At 43.1% G+C, this 10,478-nt stretch overlaps 2 protein-coding genes across 2 annotated transcripts in view; one reads left to right on the forward strand and one right to left on the reverse strand.

Annotated features, from left to right (window-relative positions):
• The window catches only part of LOC102039449 (acrosin-like), a 6,907-nt gene extending 1,623 nt beyond the window's left edge, over positions 1-5,284 (forward strand). Inside the window, exons 3-6 of the mRNA XM_014310623.1 lie at positions 1,522-1,787; positions 2,630-2,775; positions 4,956-5,112; positions 5,235-5,284. Coding sequence (XP_014166098.1) covers positions 1,522-1,787; positions 2,630-2,775; positions 4,956-5,112; positions 5,235-5,284 — 619 coding nt within the window. The remainder of the gene's footprint in view (positions 1-1,521; positions 1,788-2,629; positions 2,776-4,955; positions 5,113-5,234) is intronic.
• A 2,169-nt stretch (positions 5,285-7,453) lies between these two features.
• LOC106632031 (G protein-activated inward rectifier potassium channel 1-like) overlaps positions 7,454-10,478 on the reverse strand; it is an 11,250-nt gene continuing 8,225 nt past the window's right edge. Inside the window, exon 3 of the mRNA XM_014310624.2 lies at positions 7,454-9,474. Coding sequence (XP_014166099.2) covers positions 8,903-9,474 — 572 coding nt within the window. The 3' untranslated portion in view covers positions 7,454-8,902. The remainder of the gene's footprint in view (positions 9,475-10,478) is intronic.

A 10,478-nucleotide genomic window follows, 5' to 3' on the forward strand; every position in this document is an offset into this window, starting at 1 on the left:
CTCCCTGAGCCCGTGGCTGCTGCTCCTTTGAACCCCGGGGAGAGGGGCAGGGAAGGGGTAGGGAGCCACCAACCAGGTACAGGAGAGGTCTCAAGGGACAAATGACACCTGGATGGCCCAATGTCCCTCCAGGGGTAGAGGGCATCCTTTGAATCTGCCAATCACTCGACGCCCTTCTGGAATGCCTTCTGCATTTCCCTGGATTATATATTTATTTATATATAATCCAGGGAAATGCAGCCAGGAAATTGGGATGAAAAGGAGGCTGAGTCCTCCAAAAATTTGAGAGATCCCAGGGGAATGCCACATGGCCTCTCCCTTTATTCGAATAAAGCCAGAAAGGACTTCTCTGTCTCCTTTTTGGACATAAACCTCCGGTGTTTGTGGATTAATTTTCCTAACACCAGAACTACCCTTTGTTATGCCAGGATTTTCATCAGGTGAGATTACTGTGGCCTCAGCACAAATTTATTCATTCTGTTAAATGCAGGATTACAAATAGATGAATGTCACAGACATCTTTTATGAAAAATCCTTTCCTTAGGATTTTTCCTCCTGAGAAGCTGAGAGGCCTCAGGAACAAAATGTAAACAATGGTTATCTGCTGCTGTGGAATGCAACAGGTGGATCTTTGATTGGCCCATGTTGGTTGTTTCTAATTAATGGCCAATCACAGTCAGCTGGCTTGGACTGAGAGTGGGAGCCACAAACCTTTGTTATCATTCCTACGAAATGCAAGTAATTATTGACACGATTATGAAGGTTTCTTTTTGGGTAAACAGAGAGGGGGAATTGTGGAAATCCACAAAATAAGAGGGTTTTGGGAAAGCTGCAAGATGCAAGCCTCAGATACAACAGAACTGTGAGTAGAGCTAAAGCAGCAGCCATGAGATAGGTCAGCAGAAAAAATATTTAAACTGTAGAAAAGCAAGAGCAAATAGAACAATGGTCTGTGTATTAACGCTTGTCTGAATAGCTCTCTAAGCTACAGAAAGTTTATCTAGCAAGATATTAAGAAAGTTAAAGCTTAATAATGGAGCTCTGTGTGTTGTGTTTTAAAGCTTACAAGTAGGTATTGTATTCAAAATAAGCAAGCATTGTTTTAACCAAAAGTACGTGTGCTTATGGTGATTAGATAGAACTACTGTTAATATGCTTTTGCTTTGTGTGATTGGCCAAGAAGCTTATAAAGTAAATTGTAACATTAAGTTTTTGATCTGCTTTAGCTCTGCTCACAGTTCTGCTGTATCTGAAGCTTGCATCTTGCAGCTTTCCCCAAACCCTCTAATTTTGTAGATTCCCACAAAATCCTTTCTTCTATTCTTTTAGTATAGTTTTAATATAATATATATCATAAAATAATACATCAAGCCTTCTGAAAGATGGAGTCAGATCCTCATCTCTTCCCTTATCCTAAGACCCCTGCGAACACGGTCCCAGCTGAAAAACACAGAAGCTCAAATCCTAAGGCATCACCAGCACCCGGCTCTGCTCCCTCTCAGCCCTGTCTCTGCCCTGCAGGAACATCACCAAGTGGCGCGTGCTGATCGGGGCCACCCAGCTGAGCCACCTGGGCCCCGAGGCTCAGGTGCGCCACGTCAAGAGGCTGCTGGCCCACCAGGAGTACACGGCTGACTCCCAGCAGAATGACATTGCCCTGCTGGAGCTGGACGAGCCCGTGGAGTGCAGTGACTACGTGCAGCTCGCCTGCGTGCCCAACGCCTCGCTCACGGTGTCGGAGCTGAAAACCTGCTACATTGCTGGCTGGAGTCCTGACAGTGCTGAAGGTGAGTTCCCAAAAAGGGACCTGAGGGTGAGCTGGGCTGTCTTGGTTTGGGAAGACAGGAGTCTGCTAAGGAAGGCAGGAGCCTCCCCTGAAATGGAGAGTGTAAACTCTCCCCACCCCTCCGAATTGCTATAAATTTTAAATTAAGGGGCTCTCAGGCAAAAAATATGGGAGCAGGAAATAACAGTTCTTTAATAGGGAAGGAAAAAAAAAAGGATAAAATAAACAATGCAGTACACTAGAACAACACTGACAGAGTCAGAACACAACCTGACACCCTGTGGGTCAGGGTGTTGGCAGCAGTGCCATTGGAATTGTAGCTGCAGTCCTCCTGCAGTGTCAGGGGTGGTTCTGCTGGAGCAGGGGGGTCCTGTAGAGAAGGATGTATTCTTCCTCTGAAGATCCAGTGGAAGAAGAGACAGCTGCTTAATAATGGAGCTCTGTCATTGTGTTTTAAAGCTTACAAGTAAGTATTGTATTCGAAATAAGCAAGCATTGTTTTAACCAAAGGTACGTGTGCTTATAGTAATTGGATGGAACTACTGTCAATATGCTTTTGCTTTGTGTGATTGGTCAAAAAACTTATAAAGTAAGTTGTAACATTAAGTTCTTGGTCTGCTGCCTGAGATGTGAGCTGCTGGCATCTTCCCATTATCATAATCATGTAATGAGACTGATGCTGAAAAACAAACCAGCTCAAGGCACGCTCCACAGCAGCCCCATCCCGTTCGTGATTTGTACACAGACCCCGGCCAACGTCAAAGGGGAATGACTTCACCCCCAGACAGGGGAGTGGAGGTGGCAGGGAGCTGCTGGGGTGCTCATTCCTTGCTGTGCTCCCAGCTCAGGGTGCGAGTGATGTCCTGCAGGAAGCCAAGGTCCGGCTCCTAGATATCCGGCTGGTCAACAGCAGCCGCTGGTATGCTGGGGCCATCCACACCCACAACCTGTGTGCTGGCTACCCACGGGGGGCCATGGACACCTGCCAGGTAGGACTTCACTTTTTTGATTGTGGAAAACGCGTATTTTATGATTTTCACAAATATTAAAATGAATATTGTATGTGTTATGTTAGAAAGTGATGCTGTATTAATTTTCTCAAGTAGTGTGTTAAATAGAGTTTTAGGTTATGACATAATGTTAAAATAGAAACTATGTATGTGGGATATTTTTTTAAAGAAAGGAATGAGGTACTCACACCAGATAGCAGCCACAGGACACCTAAATCTTTCAAAGAAAGAGAATTTATTGCTCCATTATCAGAAGAAACAAACTTCTTCCTGCCTTGCTCAGCCCTGAAGATGCTGTTAGGATTCAGAGGAAGAAGCTGACATTGACCAGACAGAATCCTGTGTTTGAATGGAATTTATGCATCATGTATGAGGTGTATGAATATGCAACAGGTTATTGTTTTTAAGGGTTAATCCTCTGTTAACGTGGGTCCTTTTTTGGGCTTATTTTGCCCAGAAAGGGGTACTCAGACTCTTGTTCTTATTGTCTCAATATTGTCCTAATCTCAATCATTCAAATTTTTTTACTCTAATTATATTACTATTTTTAATAATCATTTTACTACTATTAAACTTTTAAAATCTTAAAACCAAGTAATTGGCATTTTTTACCATGAGAGTAAAAGATTTTAAAATCATAGAAAATTCAGGGAGTTAGAAAGAAAGTTAGGCTTAGTGGGCCCTGGGAAAATGTTAAAGGTAGGCCCTGGGAAATGTTAGGCCTTGTGTTTGCCAGATCATGTGAAATTGCACCTGTGTAAACAGTATGTGATAAATTATATAATTGTTAGATGTGATGATTGCTTAGTAATTAGATATAATTATAATTTAATAATGAGAAACTAAATTCAAGGGTTTGAGGGGGATCACAAGAAACCCATGCTTGGATGGAATCAATGTACAGAGCAATGTAATAGAACATTGTATTGTGATATTGTAACATCAATAGAACAATGTAATTTTAATAATGAATATGTAAGTTACATAAGGATAGAATATAAAACATGTTCATCCCAAACCCATGGCAGAGTCAGATTTGGGTCTGTACCCCTGACACCCAGAGCTCTCCAATAAAAGCACCTGCATAGAATCATTCTGTGATTGTGTTTCTGAACACCAACACTGGCTGCCAGCCCCTAGCAGTAAAGGTACCTGTCACCATGGGCTTTCCTGGCAAATCACTTTTCCTCCTCTGCTGGAGTTTCCTTGCCAAGTTCCCCAGGCCTGCCCCTCTGCCCAGAGAGCCCACCCAGTGTTCTCAGCAGCCCAGAGGTGCAGATTCTGGATCATCCATGCTCTGCCCATCCAGGATCACTGTGCAGATACAAGAGGGTGCCCTCACAGACACCCAGCTAAGGTTCTGGAGACTCCTGGAGTTCTGGAGACTCCAGCACCTGAGCAGAGCCTTTTTGTGCCATGAACACAGCTGGGCAGGGGCTGCAAGAGAAAAGCAAGCCTCTAGTGCTGAGAGCATGTTGGGAAGGATGAAAGTTTGACAAGGAAAGTCTCACAGATATGGATGCTTAGCAGAAAGATTTTGGAATGTAGAGTCTGATGAGGGAATAGAGATGGAAGCAAGTTTTGATAGAGAAGAAAAGAATTGCTGAGCCAGTCTTGCTGGCTAACCAAGCACACAAAGGGTGTGTTAGTTAGAAGGGGTTTTTATGGCTTAGAGCAAAGGATAAACCCACCCCAAACCAGAAGAGGTTTTTACAAAGCAAACAAGCCTGCTGATGTTGCAAGTAGAAAAAAGGTCTCAGAATTTTCCACTGCAGGAAAACTGAAAAACAACTCCTAGCTTAAACTGTAATGTACTAACTTTTAGTGATTGGAGAACAGTAACATGAATATGGTAATTACAGTAGTTATGATAGGCTATAGATAAAAGTTAAGGTATAGATTGGTTCTACTGTATGAAGATGCTCAGCAAAGAAAAGTATATAATGCATTGTAACCTAAACTAAAGGGTCTGCAGGCCTGCCTGCAGCTGGAGCTGACAGCTGTAGGCACAGCTCTGTCACCCACGACCCTGGACTGCTGGAACCTCTTGGATGGAATAAACTGCATTTGAAGAGCCACCTCAAGTCCTGCATCTCTCATTCAGGCTCTTACAAGAGCAGCCACCCAACAGCACCTTAATCCTCTTTCCTGTGTTGCAGGGTGACAGTGGAGGGCCTCTGGTGTGCAAAGATAACCGTGCCAGCTACTTCTGGCTGGTTGGAGTGACCAGCTGGGGAAAAGGCTGTGCCAAAGCAAAACAGCCGGGAGTCTACACCTCCACTCAGTACTTCTACAACTGGATCCTGATCCAGATGGGTGTGTGCCCACCTGCAACAGACACTTCAGCACCAGAGTCACCCTGCATCTCAATGCCTCTTGAGCTGCCACAGCCAACACCAACAGAATCAGGCTGCACCACTCCCACTCCATGTCCACAGCCAACAGAATCAGGCTGCTCCACTCCCACTCCATGTCCACAGCCAGCTGAAACAGAGGCTCCAACGCCAGAGCCAACCTTCAGCTCAACACCCTCTGAGGAACCAGAGCCAACACCAACAGAGGCAGACTGCTCTACTACAGCCAGTACTCATCAGCCAACTGCAGTGGCCATGCCAGAGCTAGCCTTGACCTCAAATTCCTCTGAGGAGCCAATGCCAACAGAACCTCTCTTTCCCACTCCACATCCGTACGAGATACTGCAGCAATTCTTAACTCAGGTGCACCAGATGCTGCAGAGCCTCATGGGGAACAGGACAGAAGCAGCAGGATGAACAAGATCCAGTGCAGGCTGCAGTGGACCATGACCACTTCACACTGGGGCAGTGCCTGCTGATCCAAAGGCAGCCTCAGGGTCAAAGGTGTCCTCTCTCCTGCCCATCTTCCTCCTCTGCATGCACACAAATGCTGAAATTGATTTAGTTGTGGAAATAAAGTTGCCTAATAGCCACTGCTAGCACATGTTTGCAGTCCAGTCCAGTTTCCTGTGCAAGACAAGGAGTCCCAAGCCAGGCACCAGCAAAACAGAGCTGTGGTGGGAGAAGGGAACACAGGTCACAGGGGCTACAGCTCTTGAGGACAGCAGCTGGGAACACTGTTTTGTGCTGCCCATCAGGGGGATCCGTGGGTGTGGGACTTGAAACTGAGCTCTCTCATGACTCAGGAGATGTGGCATTCACATTCTCTGAAAAATCCCTTCACCCTGGATCTTTCTCCTGGGTAGCTGAGAAGCCTCAGAGAAAAGGAAAACAATTCTTATCTCATTTGCTTCTCCTCTGTTTTGCTCATGGGGAATGTGTTTGGAGATTGTTTACCCACAGGTGATTGTTTCATTGGTTTCATGTGAATTGTTTTGACTCATTGGCCAATCAGGGCCAAGCTGTGTCAAGACTCTGGAAAGAGTCAGTTTTCATTATTATCTTTTTAGCATTCAGTAAGTATCCTTTCTGTATTCTTTAGTATAGTATAGTATTTTTTAAATATAATATAGTATTATAAAGTAATAAATTAGCCTTCTGAGAACATGCAGTCAGATTAATCATTCCCACCTTCATCGGGGCATTCCCTGCAAATACAATAATTGTTTATGTTAATTAGCCTATCAGGTCCAAGCTGTGTCCTGTCAGGAGACAGTCACGAGTTTTCTTTAGGATTCTTTGTAGTATAGATGTAGTACAGTATAACATAATATAATTTAGTTTTAATAAAAAGAGCATTCAGCGTTCCAAAGCCTTGGAGTCAGATGCCAATCATTCCCAGAGTTGGGGTTGCCTGATTCATCATTCCTGCCTTCATCAGGACATGCCCAGCAAATACAACACGGAGACACTGTTGTAGAAAGACTCAAGGCTGAAGATTGGCCAGACACAGGCTGAGGAGGAGCTCCTCAGGCAGGAGCACGGATTTCTGAGCAGTGGGCAGGCAGAATTGCATTGTGCCGCCCCTCATTGTGATACATGAACTGCCCACAGCTCCCCTGCAGACACTGCTGGCACTCAGACTGACTCCACATCTGTCAAACACACAAGGAATATTTTGGCAAGGTGCCTCATGTTCCCCTGCACTGAGCATCTTTACCACTCTTTTCTCTAACCTAACCCTAATCCTTTTATTTCTTAGTGCTTTTTATCACCAGGTGTCAGCAGTGGGTGTGTCATGTCAGTGTGCCTGTGTGGTTTTCTGTTTGGTTTGGGGTTTTGTGGGTTTTTTTAAAATTTTTGTTGCAGTACTGCTTTTTGTCATTCTGTGGTAGTAGAGAGAGGGTTGTAATGAGCATTTCACTGTAAAGAGCAACGGCCTACAATGTGCTAATTCAACATTTTAGGTTATGTTTATTTATTCTGTATCAATCTATCCTCACCCATTCTCCTGTTGTGAAGTGCTCTGAGGTCCAATTAGTTTTTCTGTAAGTTAATTTTGCATGACAGTGTGTATAGAAATGAGGAGGTTTAGTTATTTCATAAGTGGCAGTGTAAAAAACATTGCCCCCTAAGCTGGGTAACTCATTGATAATTAGCATTGTTGCTCATTAACAATTAATTTATACTATTACTCTGCCCCACAGCAGAGGGGGAGTGTGCCCAAGGATGGGGCCTCATCTCCTGGAGCTGCTCTGCTGCCAACACACACATGCACATTCGAGTAAAGAACACTTGAGACCTGAGGTGGATGTAATTTTATTTTATACTAATTTTGGCAGTTCTGGAGAGTAGGGAGAGTCATCATCATTTAAGACTTCATGCTGTCATCTAAGTACTCTACACAAATACAGTTGATAAATGAAAACACAGATCTTAGCACATATATATTGTTGGAATTCATGTTGAGAACAGATCAACAACAACAAGCAGCACATCTTATCCCTGCATAAAACAGCATTTTCCAGTCTCACACTGTAGACAGATAAAAAGCAAGAAATACTGAGTTCTGCAAGCCAAGCTACTCCTAGCTTGGAGACATAATTTTACCATCTGAGTTTTGTCCATGTAACAAGATTAGAATTGATCCTTCTATTGGAGAGTGCTCTGGTGATGAACACCCTGGATGCTGAGCCCCTGAACACTGTTTACAAACAGCAGGGTGTGTTTATAATTACTACCAACCAGGAAAGAAAAAGCCTCTCTCACAGACAAAGGTGGATTGAGCTGAATAGCAATAAATATCAAATCTACAAAATTACTGAGAATCATATATAAATGGAGAAGGCAAATGTAACAAAATGACAATTAGCAACATCAAAGACTACCATTCATTAGTAAAACTCTGAGATGTGTAATAACTGAGCATTATTTAGCACTTTGCTTTTATTTATTTACTTACAATGTCTCCAAACTGAAATGTCATTTAGTTGCAGTATAAAACATGCCAAGAAGCTGAGCTACTGATCTCAAGTTTCCTTCACAGTGAGTGGTGATATGGCCATTAAAATTCAGCACATGATCCACCAAATCAAATGCTGAGGTCTAATTTTGGACAGGGTAAAATCCTCATGCTTAGGAGAGCTCATGTGGGCCAAATGACAGTGGTTATTGCACACTGCCTCCTCACCTGACTGACCATGGATGAGACACTGGGAGCACAGAGGGAGAGTGCCACAGTCACTGGGAAAGAAGGATGGAACAGGAAAGTCTCTTTCCAAAGAAACAGCTGGACTAGCACTGAGCAGTGTCACACATTCCTCTTGTGCTCTGCTGTTCTGCCCATCAGGAGCAGTCCAGGACCTGAGCTGCACAAAACCAGGTTCCAGATGCTCTTACACCCTTCTTGCTTCCATCTGTGACTGAGGATCTGATCCTTGCTTTGTGAAAAAGCATCTGCATACATGGAAGACAGGGTGGATTTGCAATGAGCATGCTGATAAGCATTATCAGGGCAGGAATCTCTTTGGCATGACAGGGTAACCTTACTGCCCCTCAAAGTCCTGTTATGCTACCTAGATTGGACCTGTACAGAACACTTATACAAAAAGGATCATTCATCCTGAAAGCAGCAGAGACAAGTTGTGACTTTACTGTGAAACAACTCTTCCAGGGCAGCAGTCTCAAATGCAGTTTATCAGCAACAACTTCTGTTTCTTCAGCTCTTAAAAGAAGCAATCAGAGTTCATTTTTCAAAGTTTGGCAGGGAAATTATCTTCCAATTTCACCCCTAGAGCACCCATACCTGGAAAATCCTTCTGTAACTCGAGCTTGCTGGTGGACTGAGTCAGAGCCTTGGCATTTATTTTTAAGGCTTTCAGCTGCATCCTGTGATCACCGTCTTCACCATCAGACATGGGACTTATTTCTTGAATTTCCAAGAGATCTCCAGTACTGAAATTCTTCTCTGCATTACAGGAACTCATTCTCAGGGCTCTTGGTGGAAGGCCCTCCTTCCTCGAGCTGATCTTCTGGAGTTTAGCAGGGAGCTTGTTCTTCTCTCCTGTGACATCAGCACAGTCAAGAGGACAAACCTGTTCTCTTCTGCTTTTCTTCTCAACAGGACTACTCAAGAGAGATGACTGGGACAGGTTTTCTTCTTGCTCTTTGACACTGTAAGGAGGAGTGGGGACTTCAAAGGTGGCATGAAACTGAGAATAATCGACACGGAAAAAGCCATCTTCCAGAGACATGACTGGCAGGAACCTGTGACCCCACAGCACTTCATCTTCTGTGTAGGAGGTCCTGGCTTGGCACGTCATTCCTGTGCAAATGGACAAGAGCATTCAATGTGAGCAAGCAGACTGACACATGGAACCAAAAATACATGAGGCTGACAGATAAAAGTGAATTTCAGCCAGCAAGCCAATGATTTTATAGGTTATAAAATGGGGCAGTTGATCCTAGACAATCTTCTGACAGTCATTGACTGACTAAATTTTTATGCAGACTTGCAACCAAGCCATGGCAAAATGTAAAATTAAAACAGTATTAGCTTGTGTGCTGGTTTCAGTTGGGAGAGAATTAATTTTCTTCACCATGTCGAGTATTGGAAGCAATTAGGCCATCCCAAAGATTCCCTTTTCCAGGCTGAACAATCCCAATTGAGTCCTCAAAAGGCCACAAAATCAGCTGTCATCTAGACAATACCATACCCAAATTTAAAAAAGAAACAAAACTCTTCTCATATTTGTCAATAATCACATATGCCTACAATCTCTGTGACTATCAGGTCTGTATTTGTGCTGTAAAAGTGGATTTCTTAGTCTGAATTCAAGTCAGTGCAAGCTAGGCTGTCACTGTCATATTTTCTGGAAAAATCCCTTCGCCAGGATTTCTTCTCCTGGGAAGCTGAGAAGGCTCAGAGAAGAATGAAAACAATATTATGTGATTGCTTCTCCCTGTTTTGCTGCTTTGGAATGTGGTCTGGAGATTGTTGATCCAACATGTGAATTGTTTTTTATTAATGACCAATCAAGGTCCAGCTGTGTCAGACTCTGAGGAGTGTCATGAGTTTTCATTATCATTCTTTGTAACCTTCTGTCTGTTTCCTTTCTCTATTCTTTAGTATAGTTTTAGTATAATATAGTATAATATAGTATAGTATAATATAGTATAGTGTAATATAGTATAGTGTAATATAGTATAGTATAATATAGTATAGTATAGTATAATATAGTATAATATAGTATAGTATAGTATAGTATAATATAGTATAGTATAGTATAGTATACTATACTATACTATACTATACTATAATATAAAATA

The sequence above is a fragment of the Geospiza fortis genome, unplaced genomic scaffold, assembly GCF_000277835.1.
Source record: "Geospiza fortis unplaced genomic scaffold, GeoFor_1.0 scaffold324, whole genome shotgun sequence".
NCBI classification, from domain to species: domain Eukaryota; kingdom Metazoa; phylum Chordata; class Aves; order Passeriformes; family Thraupidae; genus Geospiza; species Geospiza fortis.